Consider the following 14,246-nt stretch of genomic DNA (forward strand, 5'->3'; position numbering starts at 1 on the left):
CCACCATGGGGCGCCTGGGTGGCTCAGTGGGTTAAGCCTCTGCCTTTGGCTCAGGTCATGATCCCGGAGTCCTGGGATCAAGCCCCCGCATCGGGCTCTCTGCTCGGTGGGGAGCCTGCTTCCCTCTCTCTCTCTCTCTTCCCTCTCTCTCTCTCTATCTACTTGTGATCTCTCTCTGTCAAATAAATAAATAAATAATCTTTAAATAAAAAAAAAAAAAAAACCAGACCACTATCTTACACCATGTACAAAAGTGAAATAAAAATGAATTAAAGATTTGAATGTAAGACCTGAAACCATAAAACTCCTATAACAAAACATAGGCAGTAAGATCCCTGGTATAGATCTTTTTTTTTTTTTTTTTTTTTTTGCATTTGACCCTAAAAGCAAAGGCAATAAAAGCATGAATAAACAAATGGAATTAAATATAAAAGCCTCTGCACTGCAAAGGAAACCATCAACAAAATGAAAAGGCAACTCACCAATGGGAGAAAATATTTGCAAATCACTTCTGATAAGGGGTAAATATCCAAAATATATGAGGTGCCTGGGTGGCTCAGTGGATTAAAGCCTCTGCCTTCAGCTCAGGTCATGATCCCAGGGTCCTGAGATGGAGCTCCAAGGTCGGGCTCTCTGTTCAGTGGGGAGCCTGCTCCCTTCTCTCTTTCTCTCTCTGCCTGCCTCTCTGCCTACTTGTGATCTGTCTGTCAAATGAATAAATAAAATCTTAAAAAACAAAACAAAACAAAAAACAAAATATACAAATAACTCATACAACTCAACACCAAAAATATCCAAACAATCTGATAAAAAATAGGCAGAGAATCTAAATAAACATTTTTCCAAAGAAGAAATACAGATGGCCAACAGGAGCATGAAAACATGTATTTCAACATCACTAATCAGGGAAATTTAAATCAAAACCACAACGAAGGGTGCCTGGGTGGCTTAGTCCACTGACCTTCTGCCTTCAGCTCAGGTCATAATCCCAGGGTACTGGGATTGTCCTGCCCTGTGTCACCCTGCCCTGTGTTGGTCTCCCTGCTCAACGGGGAGCCTGCTTCTCCCTCTCCCTCTGCCTGCCCCTCCCCCGCTTGTGTTCTCTTTCTCTCTGTGTCAGATAAATAAATCATAATAAAATCTTTTTTTTTTTTAAGATTTTATTTATTTATTTGACAGAAAGAGATCACAAGTAGGCAGAGAGGCAGAGAGAGAGAGAGAGGAGGAAGCAGGCTCACTGCTGAGCGGAGAGCCCGATGTGGGGCTCGATCCCAGGACCCCGGGATCATGACCTGAGCTGAAGGCAGAGGCTTAACCCACTGAGCCACCCAGGTGCCCCTAAATCATAATAAAATCTTAAAAAAACAAAAACAAAAACAAAAACAACCTACAACAAGAAATCACCTCACATCTGTTAGAACAGCTATTACCAAAAAGTGAAGAAACAATAAGTGTTGGTGAGGATGTGAGAAAAGGGAGCCCTCAGGCACTACTTGTGGGAATGTATGTTGATGCAGCCACTATGGAAAAGAGCATGGAGATTCCTCAGAAAATTAAAAATAGACCTACTATATGATCTAGCAATTCCACTTTTGGGTATTTACCCAAAGGAAACAGAAAGCAACCTAAGTGTCCACAGATGGATGAATGGATAAAGAAAATGTGGTTTATACATATTCAATGGAATATTACTTGGCCATAAAAATGAGAGCTTGCTATTTGCAACAACAAGGACAGACCTTGAGGGCATTAAACAAGTCAGACAGAGAAAGACAAATGCCCTACGATCTCACTTACATGTGGAATCTAAAATATGAATCCCCCTTCCAAGCTCATACATACAGAGAACAGAGTTGCCAGAGGGGGTGGAAGGTGAATGAAATAAATATTAAAAATTCTCATTACAAGAGGAAAAAAATATAACTGTGTGCTCGTGGATGTTAACCAGACTTACTGCAGTGATCATATAGACATATACCAAATCACTGTGTTGCACATCTGAAATTAGCATCATGTTATATGTCAGGTATATCTCAGTTTTTTAGAAAGAGTACACCAATAAACCAAGAGAAACTTTTCCTTTTAACAGATGAAAGAAAATTAAATTTTAGTTTTGCATAGGCACACTCTTGATACTAAGGCTTATTTCTAAAACCCTCTTAACAAATTCATTCTGTTTTGGCCAGTTTGACTACATGAGATGAGAGTCTCTGTCTCATTCTCACTCATACTCTCTCTCTCCAACTTTCTGTATCTATCTAGTTTTTGTCCTTTGTCTTCTCTTTTTTTTTCTTTTTCTTTTTTTTAAATTCTTCTCTTTTTCATTCTGGAATGACCAGTTATTCTACTTTAGGACAAAATTACTCCTTTTCCCTTAACAAAAATATGTCTCCATAACACATGGCTTTTCTTACCAAAAACAAACCCTACTTTCCTTACATATTTTGCATATACAGTTTTTTTCTACTAGTTTTAATTAAATACATTAATTAGAATTCTGAACTCTTAGAAACCTTAATTTCTTTCTTTTTTTTTAAAGATTTTTTCTTTTTTAATATTTTGTATTTATTGATTTGACAGAGAGATCACAAGTAGGCAGAGAGGTAGGCAGAGGGAGAGGGGGAAGCAGGCTCACTGCTGAGCAGAGATCCTGATGTGGAGCTCGATCCCAGGACCCTGAGACCATGACCTGAGCCTAAGGCAGAGGCTTAACCCACTGAGCCACCCAAGTGCCCCAGAAACCTTAATTTCTAGTGAACACTAAGAAGTAAGCAACTGAGAACTGTCACACCAATATTCTGTGGGTGTCAAAATAGCTATTATTCCTCTGTAATAAGAAGACAAAAGGGGGAGCCTGGTTGGCTCAGTGGGTAAGCCTCTGCCTTTAGTTCAGGTCATGATCCCAGGATCCTTGGATCGAGCCCCGCATCGGGTTCCCTGCTCAGTGGGGAGCCTGCTTCTCCCTCTCCCATTTCCCGTGCTTGTGCTCCCTCTCCCACTCTCTCTCTCTCTCTCTCAAATAAATAAATAAATAAATATTTTTAAAAAAGAAGAGGACAAAAGTAGGTAAACTTAGACTTATATTTAGCAATTAATGTTTCAGTACATTATCTTATTTGGAAATGATCTAGGTATTCAGTGAAAATCTGTCATTTAACTTAGTAAAAATTTAAGTTTTCAAGTTACCAAAAAGATTTTAGAAATTTTTAAAAAAGATTTTATGTATTTATTTGACAGAGAGTGAGCAACAGAGCAAGGCAGGGGGAGCAGCAGAGGGAGAGGGAGAAACAGGCTGCCCACTGAGTGGGGAGTCTGACGTGGGGCTCAGTTCCCAGGACAATGACCAGAGCCAAAGGCTGATGCTTAAACCACCGAGCCACCCAAGCACCCCTTGGAAAATTTTTTTTTTTAAGATTTTATTTATTTATGTATTTGTCAGAGACAGCGAACACAAGCAGGCAGAGTGACAGGCAGAGGCAGAGAGAGAAGCAGACTCCCTGCTCAGCAAGGAGCCCGATGTGGGACTCGATCCCAGGACACTGGGACCATGATCCAAGCTGAAGGCAGTGGCTTAACTAACTGAGCCACCCAGGTGCCCAGAAATGTTTTTAAGTAGACATATTTTATAAAACATAACCATTGTTGAAAAGATAACTTACAAACTTTTATCCCACCTACGTTTAGTTGATTCACCTTTTCTTAACAATTATGTTTAGATCAGTCATGAAAATTTCACGAGACATGAGAAAAAGTTAGGCATCATTTTAAGTTACTGTCTTTCCTGAAAGATCTTTGACTAGTATACACAGCTAGAATAAATTTGTATGTTTGCATTATTTTTAATGCTGACAGTTCTTGAAGACATGCTGGGTTTTTTTTTTTGTTTTTGTTTTTTTTTAAACTAAACCAACGAAAGACTACCTAGGGGCACCTCGATGGCTTAGTTGGATAAGCATCTGCCTTTGGCTCAGGTCATGATCTCAGCATCCTGGTGTCAGGATCCTTATTCAGCCAGGAGCCTGCTTCTTCCTTTCCCTTGGCCCTTCCCCTGCTTGTGCTCTCTCTCTTTCTGTCAGATAAACAAATAAAATCTTAAAAAAAAATCCTTTCCACACCTTATTATCAGCTGGAACAAACAATAACTATTTCTGACAATATTAAGCTTCTTTTTTAAATTATTTTTTTCCTGGGGCACCTGGGTGGCTCAGTCAGTTGATCATCAGACTCGATTTCAGTTTGGGTCCTGATCTCAGGGTCATGGAATCCAGCCTGGTGTGTTGGGCTCTCTGCTCAGCAGGGAGTCTACTTGGGGGTGTGTGTGTGTGTCTCTCTCTCTCTGGCTCCTCCCACCTTTCTCTCTAAAATAAATGAATAAATCTTTAAAAAAAAAATAAATTAGTTTTTTCCTTTTTCTTTTAAACCAAAGGTATACTCATCAAGTGGCTCAAAACAAAAACTAACAAACCTTTTGTGACTTAACATGGATACAGGTGATACCCCTTAAAGATGGTGCAAAAGAGACAACACTGCCAAGACCGGAACTAGTCATGTGCATGCATGCGAACCAAAAACCTGCGTGCCATGTCAAACTCTCAGGACGTAAAACGAGACACACAGGAAAGCAATAGCTGTCCCTGGACTGTAAAGGATAAATAGCCCAAGGGTATCCCCAAAACCAAATTAATGAGAGTCACACTTCAAAGAATTCATTCTTACAAATGTTTTTCTCAGCAAATCTGAATTTGAAGATGAAGGGACAAGATAAAATTTTACCCTCCTCTCTCAGTTGGGCACCACAGACAGAGATCCAGGAGAGCTGATTTTAATAAGAACTTTTACCCTTCTGCCAGTTTTCCCAGTATTTCATCAGGGCAGGGTTTCAGCGATCCCATCCTCAAAATTTTCTCTCTATCCTTCTGAGTTGGCTGAGACTCCTGCAATAAAGCACAGAATAACAAGAGGAAAACAAACAGAAGTTTATTAATATATATACCTCATATATACAGGGAGATACCCTGGAAAAATTAATGATTCCCCAAGGTGGCTTAGAATTCAGGATTAACGGTACCTTGGGTGGCTTAGTTGGTTACGCAGCTGCTTTCTGCTCAGGCCATGATCCCACAGTCCTGGGACTGAGTCCCTGTCAGGGTCCTGGGTCAGCGGGAGTCTGCTTCTCTGCCCCTCCCCTGGTTCCAATGCATTCTCTCTCTCTCTCTCTCTCACTCACTCACTCAAATAAGTAAAATCCTTAAAAAAAGAATTTAGGGGCGCCTGGGTGGCTCAGTAGGTTAAAGCCGCTGCCTTCGGCTCAGGTCATGATCCCGGGGTCCTGGGATCGAGTCCCGCATCGGGCTCTCTGCTCAGCAAAGAGCCTGCTTCCTCCTCTCTCTCTCTCTCTCTGCCTGCTGCTCTGCCTACTTGTGATCTCTGTCTGTCAAATAAATAAATAAAAATATTTAAAAAAAAAATAAAAAAGAATTTAGGATTAAATACCATCTTAATAGGGAAATGGGGGAGGATGTAAGGCTTAAAGAATAAATGATTTGGGGGGAAGTCAAATTGGCCTCTAGAAGGATAGGAGATATAATAGTGTGCAGCAAAGTTTCTCTAGATGTGTGGATTTCCAGGCTGCTCTCTTGTGATGAGAGTCAATCTTCCCTGCTTGATTAAACTCCCTGGGATGGGTTTTATGACAACTGAGTTCCTTTTGGAGTATTTAACAGATAAGTTATATTCAGAAAAAGCTGCTCCCTGCATTTACTGTTTTTCAAGTGCCTACAGCTTAAAATAATCAATATACCAAGGCTGCAGAATTTGGGGTGGCATGTCCTGAACTTCTGCAGTCCTATTTCGGGGTGGCACCTTCTGCTACCCTTCAGCCTCTGCCTTAAGTAAAGAGAAAGTGCTCTGAGATTGTGAGAAATACAATGTTAAAGTGGCCGGAAACTACATATTATAATAAGCTCCAAAGCACCACTCAGAGATATTAGATAACGTGGTCAAGCAGGACTACTGCCGCACACTTCAGCAGGGCCATAGACAGGCTCCTGGCTCTCAAGGAGGCACTCTCTCTGAAGATCAGCACTTGAAGAAACCAAAGAGGAACTGCCTCCTGAAATTTAAAAAAAAAAAAGAAAGAAAGAAAGAAGGAAGGAAGAAATTCCTGTCTGAGTGTGCACAAGTCAACTCTTCTACACAACAACCCCAGTATTATTACTGTTGTAGTAAGTATCACCCTTGAGAATTATTACCTCAGTCTACGGCCATACCACCCTGAACGCGCCCAGTCTCGTCTGATCTCGGAAGCTAAGCAGGGTCGGGTCTGGTTAGTACTTGGATGGGAGAATTATTACCTCAGGGAAAAAAGGCACAGAGAGGGTAAGTAACTGTCATAGATCACACAGCTAGTAAATAGAGATGGAGCTGGGATTTAAACCCATTTAATCTAGCTCCAGACCCTATAACTTCCTATTTTGTTGTGTTGCCTGTTCACTACAGAAGGAAAGAAAGCAAGGTGTTGGGCTGTGAGGAAGGAACCTTGACCATTTCTCCTGGGAAAATTCAAGGCCCACGCTGAGGAGCCTGTGAGAAATGATAGGTCCAATGTCATGGGAATCTAGAATAAAAAACACCACCACCCATCTTAAATTTTCGCTGGAGATATCTGAAAAGGACTGTTTCATTATGACTTTTTTTTTTTATATTTTCTTATTTTTCAGTAATCTCTACACCCACTGTGGGACTTGAACTCACAACCCTGAGATCCAGAGCCACACATTCCACCAACTGAGCCAGCCAGGCACCCCTCATTTTGACTTCTTTTTTCTTCCATCTTTATTTACTTAAAGTAGAATTAGATAGAGCCAAGAAAAGCAAATGTGAGAACAATGAGGTCCCATTTTCACCTATTAAAAATTTAAGGAGTGGTAAATAGCCATGCTGGCAATGGTGGGGAGATGGCTTGCTTCTAAATGACTGGTGACAGGATAAAGTGGTCCAGCCAGTAAAAAAAAAAAAAAAAAAAAGCAGTTTATTCGGCCATGGGGGTCAAGAGCTATAGAAGCTTTCTTTAACTTTGACCTGCTAACCTCAGTCTTCAGAAACAGCTCATGGAGTCACAAAATAAAACCCACCTAGGGGCGCCTGGGTGGCTCAGTGGGTTAAGCCTCTGCCTTTGGCTCAGGTCATGATCCCAGGGTCCTGGGACCGAGCCCCGCATCGGGCTCTCTGCTCTGCAGGGAGCCTGCTTCCTCCTCTCTCTCTGCCTGCCTCTCTGCCTACTTGTGATCTCTGTCAGATAAATAAAGAAAAAAATCTTTAAAAAAAAAGAAAAACCCACCTAGTGCTGCGTGCAAGAGATGCTTCTAAAATAATGTTCCTCGGAAATACTGAAAGTAAAAGAGTAGGAAAAAATAGAAAACAAGAACAAATGCCATACATGCAAATACAAGCAACAAGAAAACAAAGGTTTTGGTATTAATATTAGACATGGCTGAATTCACAGAAAATCAGAAAAAAAGACACAGGAGAAAACATTATCATGATAAAGACAGATAGCAACAACGAAGATGTCATAAATATTTATGCACAAGGTAATATAACATCAGAATTCATAAAACAAAAACAATAGGAAATACACGGAGAAATGGACTTAAATGTGGTAATAGAACATTTTAATTCACCTCTCTTAGCCCATGACTGATCAATAAACCATACAAAAAATGAAGCTATAGAGGACTTGATTTGTTAAATTAAATTAGCAAGGTAGATTGAATTAAAGCTATCAAACTCCGTATCTTGAAAACCTAGAATTTGCACTTTGTTAGGCGTCCGTGGATCATTACCAAATGACTACACGTAAGGCCATAAAAAAAATGAACTAAAAAACCCTCAATACATTCCCAAAAGTAGTGTGAATAAGGATAACCGTTTCTTATCACAATGCACTAAAACTAGGAAGTAATAGCAAAGACTGAAACTGTAAACAATAGAAAAGCTAAAAATTAAACAAAAAATTAAACAAAAAACCGGTATCTGGATGGACTATTATTCCATGTTTTTTTTTTTTAGATTTTTATTTATTTATTTGACAGAGAGAGATCACAAGTAGGTGGAGAGGCAGGCAGAGAGAGAGAGAGAGAGAGAGAGAGAGAGAAGCAGGCTCTCTGCCGAACAGAGAACCCGATGCGGGACTCGATCCCAGGACCCCGAGATCATGACCTGAGCCGAAGGCAGCGGCTTAACCCACTGAGCCACCCAGGCGCCCCTATTCCATGTTTTTTAAAAAAGGAAATTCTGACACATGCCACAAAGGACATTACACTAAGTGAAATAAGCCAATCACAAAAAGACTAATACTGTAGGATTCGCTTATGTGAGGTGTCTAGAGTAGTCAAACTAATAGAAGATAGAAGTGGAATCATCATTTCCAGGGGAAGCAGGAAGAGTGAGGAATGGGGAGTTGTTTAATGGGCATACAGTCTCAGCTTTTGCAAGAAGAAGAAGTTCATTTTGTATATTGCACAACGATGTGGATATATGAAACATCACTGAACTAAATGCTTGAAAATGGTTGAGATGATAAATTTTGTGTTATATGTATTTAAGAGATTATCTTAAGTAATGCTCAGAGTGTAAACTATCTTGGAAAAAAGTGATCATTCCCAAGGAAACAGTGCAAAAGATAGGTCCAAGGAATGAGCATTTTCATGGTTCCAGGCTACATCTCACATAATCTTCAGGTGAGAATTCGGAGGGATAAATTTTGAACAGTGCAAGCTCAGAGATGGACATAGTGTGTTTGAAAACGTTGGTTTTCTTCCTGCATTATTTAGCCAGCTGGTATGCCAGGCCCTGTATTAGGACCTAGAGAGACCAGAAAGAGTGGAGTTTATCTCTACCACAGAAGGAAAGGCCCAGAAATCAAAACAAAATTCTGTTAAACTCCACCAGGTAGTTCTAAGTAAAAAGGAGAGGCAAGGGAGTTCAGATGGCCAAAGATTAAGCTCTTCTCTGAAGCTGAGCCCTTCCTCACCTGGGCTTCAGATTGTGGCTTCCTTATTGTGACCTTAGGTAAATCATTTTACCTCTCTGCAAGCCCCTTTTCTCATCTACAAAATGGAACTGATAGTGCCACCTGGTTTTCAGAAGGAACACATGAGATGAGTGTACGAAGAGTTTAGAGCCTGACACTGATTGAGCACACAGGAAATGCTGGTTTGCTGCGGAGGCATATATTTTATAGACAGTCCTCCAACTCAGCTACATTACTTGCTCTCTTTGAGGGTTTTGATATGCCTGGTTCTTTCCTTCCTAAAGTTCTTCCAAGATTCTGACTACACACTTCTACACCAGGTTGTCAGCTCCCTGAGAAAAGAGACGAAGTTGATGCTCCCTGGTATCTTCAGAACCCACTTGGTTTAAAAAAAAAAAAAAAAAAAAGACTCCATAGCTTCAGGCACCTCATCAAAGTCACAGCTGCTCTGGGGTGACAACTGCTGTGCCAAGAACACCTGGGCCTCAACAGACACTGCAGATGAACACATCTAGATGGTCAGTAACAAGTTTGTATCCTTTGGACGCTCTCCTTCTCTCCCTGCAGCTGGAAGATAGAATCCTTCATGCTTAGTAACTTAGTTTATTTGTTAACTAATTCATTCATCCATCACAGAAACATCAACAATGAACAAAAATCGCACTAGAGATCTGCATAAAATGCAGTGGGAACTAGGAGCAGCAGCCAAGCCTCATTGGGCCTATCAAGGCAGGCTTCACAGAAGTCGCATGAGCTGGACTTTGAGTGATCTATAGGAAAAGGACAGAGGGGTAATGAAAGAATATACAGTTAAAGAGTAGAGCGTGAGGCCCTTGGAGTTTCTTGCAAGGCTGAGTGGCTGTTTCCCATGAGGCCATGCCCAGTGGCAGGAACACAGCAGCCATGAAACTCTAGAGGGCTCTCTACACATCCTCTCATGGCCTCAGCCCCCCTGGCTTTACATCATTGGTCAGGGCTTTCCCCTAGGGAGAACCAAGCTCTGCCGAGTCCCATCGGGAGCAGTAATGGAGCAGAGATTAGGATCTGACAGAGTTACAGTCCTAGCTTTTCTATTCTTAATTCTTGGGCTTTAATGGGGCTCTGGGGGCTGAGCTGCCTTTTAAAAAGCCCACACATGGAAAGCATGGTGGGTACAACTGGCTCACCATTAGGAAAAAATTTAAGTTTAGAGTTCCAAGTCATGGCTGACATTAGAATAAATTCCAGATGGTTGAAAGATTTGAATGTAAAACATGAAACCACAAAAATAGTAAAAGAAGAAAATAGATGAATATTTATAATTTTGGAAGGGAGAGGGAGTACAGAAGACCATTCTAAGTTTAACACCAAAGGCAGATAATAAAAGATTGCTTAAAAAAATTATATATATACATATGTATATGTATATATATATTTTTTTCATGGCACAAGAAGAGTGGTATGAAAGTAGAAATGTTAACAAAGAATGGAAATTTCAGAGTTAATGAGTATAAGGAAAAGAGACACCCTGGACCATTCCTTGGAGTGGTTAATTGGGAAAATGCGTTTGGAGTATCTGATGCGGTTGATCCCTTCCTTCTCCCACATTTGTGCTAATTAGACAGCTGCAAGAGGGATTCTCCCCAGACCAAACCAGTCAGTATGGGCTCTTGGGCCAGAGACAAAGCCTTGCCCCAAACAACAACTAATGCTGAAGAGGGTAAGAAAACTGCTGTACTCGGAAGACAAGACAGGTCCTCTTCTTCCTTTTATACACCCCCACATCTCCAACCAATCAGCACATTCCACTCCTCCACGAAGTTACTACATGCAGGCTCAGTAAACAGGACAGACAAGAACAAGAATGCATAATTTTAAAATGAACAAATGTCTAGAATTACTAAACATTTCAGAAAAGTCAGAACAATAAAACAGGGTCATCAAAATCTATCATCAGAAACTCTCAACATCCAAGAAACAGAGTTAATAACCACCAAGAACAAGACTTCAGATTAAGCTTAAATAATGTTTTCACAAGAAATGTGAAAGGATATTTCATGTATTAAAAAGAATCAACAGGTGAATTTGGAACTTTAAGAACTTGTTTTTCCAAATAAAAATTCAATGGGCTGAATCACAAAATAGATTATCAATGAAGAGTCAACAACAGAGTTAAAAGGTCAAGTGGAGAAATTCTCCTAAAATGCAGTTCAAAGAAACAGAGGTAGGAGGTATAAAAGAGAAATTAGAAGCAGTGGCAGGCTTGGCCCATTAACTAGATTTGCCAACCTCTGCTCTATGGCTCTCACTTCCCTCATTTGTAAAATGAGGGCAATAATTGTGCCAACTTCAGAGGGTTGTTGCAGGAATTAAATGGGGCAATGTGTCAAGTACTTTTCCCGTTGCCTTCTATACAATAAGCAGCCAATAAATGCTAGTTATTATTGATTGCAGTTGTTTGGGTAGGTGCTAAGAATGAAGAAGGAGGTCACTGTGCACACAGCAGGCCCAAGTCTTAAAGGGACTTAAAGGACTTCATTTTATTATTTTTATTAGTCATGTAATAGAAATACCTCATGTAGAAAGGGAAACCCTCCTACACTGTTGGTGGGAATGCAAGCTGGTGCAGCCACTCTGGAAAAGAGTATGAAGGTTCCTTAAAAAGTTGAAAATAGAGCTACCCTACGACTCAGCAATTACATTACTGGGTATTTACCCTAAAGATACAAATGTAGTGATGCGAAGGTGTACGTGCACCTGAATGTTCATAGCAGCAATATCCACAATAACCAAACTATGGAAATAACCTAGATGTCCATTAGCAGATGAATGGATAAAGAAGATGTGGTACACACACACAGGCACACCCCCACACACAGGAATATTATGCAGCCATCAAAAAACCCGAAATCTTTTGCAATGACATGGATGGAACTAGAGGGTTTATGCTAAGCAAAATAAGTCAATCAGGGAAAGATAATTACCATGTGATTTCTCTGATATGAGGAATTTGAGAGGCAGGGTGGGGGGTCATGGGAGGTAGGGAAGGAAAAATGAAATAAGATGGGATCGGGAGAGAGACAAACAATAAGAGACTCTTAATCTCATGAAACAGAGGGTTGCTGGGGGATGGGGCGTAAGGATAGGGTGGCTGGGCTATGGACATTGGGGAGGGTCTGTACTATGGTGAGTGGTGTGAAATGTGTAAGCCTGATGATTCACAGACCTGTACCCCTGGGGCAAATAATACATTATATGTTAATTTTAAAAATCCAGCTTAAAAAAATAAAAAACAGCCTCATACTGGCATAGGGAAAAAAGAAGTTAGGAATCACAGAAAGTGAATCCAGAAGTTCTGTCATCCTATTTAACAGGCATTCCAGAATAAAAGAGCAGAGGGAATAGAGCGGAAAAACTAAATAAGTCATGGTCTATTTCCTAGGGGTGAAGAAAGTCATAAGCTTTCACATCGAAATGGCCCACTGAGTACCAACAAAAATAACTGTTCCCCTCCCCCCAAAAGACCTATGCCTAGATGAATTATGATGAAATATCAGAACACCAGGTATAAAGGAAATGCCAAGCAATTCTGTTCCATTCTGTTACATTTGTGAGTGCATTTTTCCAGGAAGAAGATCTGAAACACGTATCTAGTTCTTTTTATTTTTTTTAAGATTTTATTTATTTATGTGACAGAAAGAGAGATAGCAAGTAGGCAGAGAGGCGGGCAGAGAGAGCCGGGGGCGGGGGTGGTGTTGGGGTGGGGAAGCAGGCTCCGTGCTAAGCAGGGAGCCCAATGCAGGGCTCCATTCCAGTATCCTGAGACCATGGGCCGAAAGCAAAGGCTTAACCCACTGAGCTACCCAGGCACCCCACATATCCAGTTCTTAAAAGAGCAACCAAAAAGGAAGAGATCTAGGGGTGCCTGGGTGGCTCAGTGGGTTAAAGCCTCTGCCTTTGGCTCAGGTCATGGTCCCAGGGTCCTGGGATCGAGGCCCACATTGGGCTCTCTGCTCAGCAGGGAGCCTGCTTCTTCCTCTCTTTCTCTGCCTGCCTCTCTGCCTACTTGTGATCTCTGTCTGTCAAATAAACAAGAATACAATCTTAAAAACAAAAAAGGAAGAGATCTCTGATAATTTATCCCTCCGAATTCTCACCTGAAGATTATGTGAGAAGTAGCCTGGAACCATGAAAATGCTCATTCCTTGGACCTATCTTTTGCACTGTTTCCTTGGGAATGATCACTTTTTTCCAAGATAGTTTACACTCTGAGCATTACTTAAGATAATCTCTTAAATACATATAACACAAAATTTATCATCTCAACCATTTTCAAGCATTTAGTTCAGTAATGTTTCATATATCTACGTCGTTGTGCAATATACAAAATGAACTTCTTCTTCTTGCAAAAGCTGAGACTGTATGCCCATTAAACAACTCCCCATTCCTCACTCTTCCTGCTTCCCTGGAAATGATGATTCCACTTCTATCTTCTATTAGTTTGACTACTCTAGACACCTCACATAAGCGAATCCTACAGTATTAGTCTTTTTGTGATTGGCTTATTTCACTTAGTGTAATGTCCTTTGTGGCATGTGTCAGAATTTCCTTTTTTAAAAAACATGGAGTAATAGTCCATCCAGATACCGGTTTTTTGTTTAATTTTTTAAATTTTTGTTTAATTTTTAGCTTTTCTATTGTTTACAGTTTCAGTCTTTGCTATTACTTCCTAGTTTTAGTGCATTGTGATAAGAAACGGTTATCCTTATTCACACTACTTTTGGGAATGTATTGAGGGTTTTTTAGTTCATTTTTTTTATGGCCTTACGTGTAGTCATTTGGTAATGATCCATGGACGCCTAACAAAGTGCAAGTTCTAGGTTTTCAAGATACGGAGTTTGGGTGCTGGGTGGCTCAGTGGGTTAAGCCGCTGCCTTCGGCTCAGGTCATGATCTCAGGGTCCTGGGATCGAGTCCCGCATCGGGCTCTCTGCTCAGCAGGGATCCTGCTTCCCTCTCTCTCTCTGCCTGCCTCTCTGTCTACTTGTGATCTCTCTCTGTCATATAAATAAAATAAAATCTTTAAAAAAAAAAGATACGGAGTTTGATAGCTTTAATTCAATCTACCTTGCTAATTTAATTTAACAAATCAAGTCCTCTATAGCTTCACTTTTTGTATGGTTTATTGATCAGTCATGGGCTAAGAGAGGTGAATTAAAATGTTCTATTACCAT

At 40.6% G+C, this 14,246-nt stretch overlaps 1 protein-coding gene across 4 annotated transcripts in view; it reads right to left on the minus strand.

Annotated features, from left to right (window-relative positions):
- Positions 1–14,246, minus strand: part of SPINK4 (serine peptidase inhibitor Kazal type 4) — a 76,513-nt gene that overhangs the window by 45,614 nt on the left and 16,653 nt on the right. For all 4 annotated transcript variants that reach the window (XR_006386396.1, XM_044265528.1, XM_044265530.1 and 1 more), the window contains one exon: positions 4,840–4,934. Coding sequence is in view for 3 of the 4 variants with exons in the window: in XM_044265528.1 (XP_044121463.1) it covers positions 4,840–4,867 (28 nt within the window). In the remaining variant the exon portion in view is untranslated. The remainder of the gene's footprint in view (positions 1–4,839; positions 4,935–14,246) is intronic.

This window comes from Neovison vison, chromosome 9 (assembly GCF_020171115.1).
Source record: "Neovison vison isolate M4711 chromosome 9, ASM_NN_V1, whole genome shotgun sequence".
Classification (NCBI taxonomy): Eukaryota; Metazoa; Chordata; class Mammalia; order Carnivora; family Mustelidae; genus Neogale; species Neogale vison.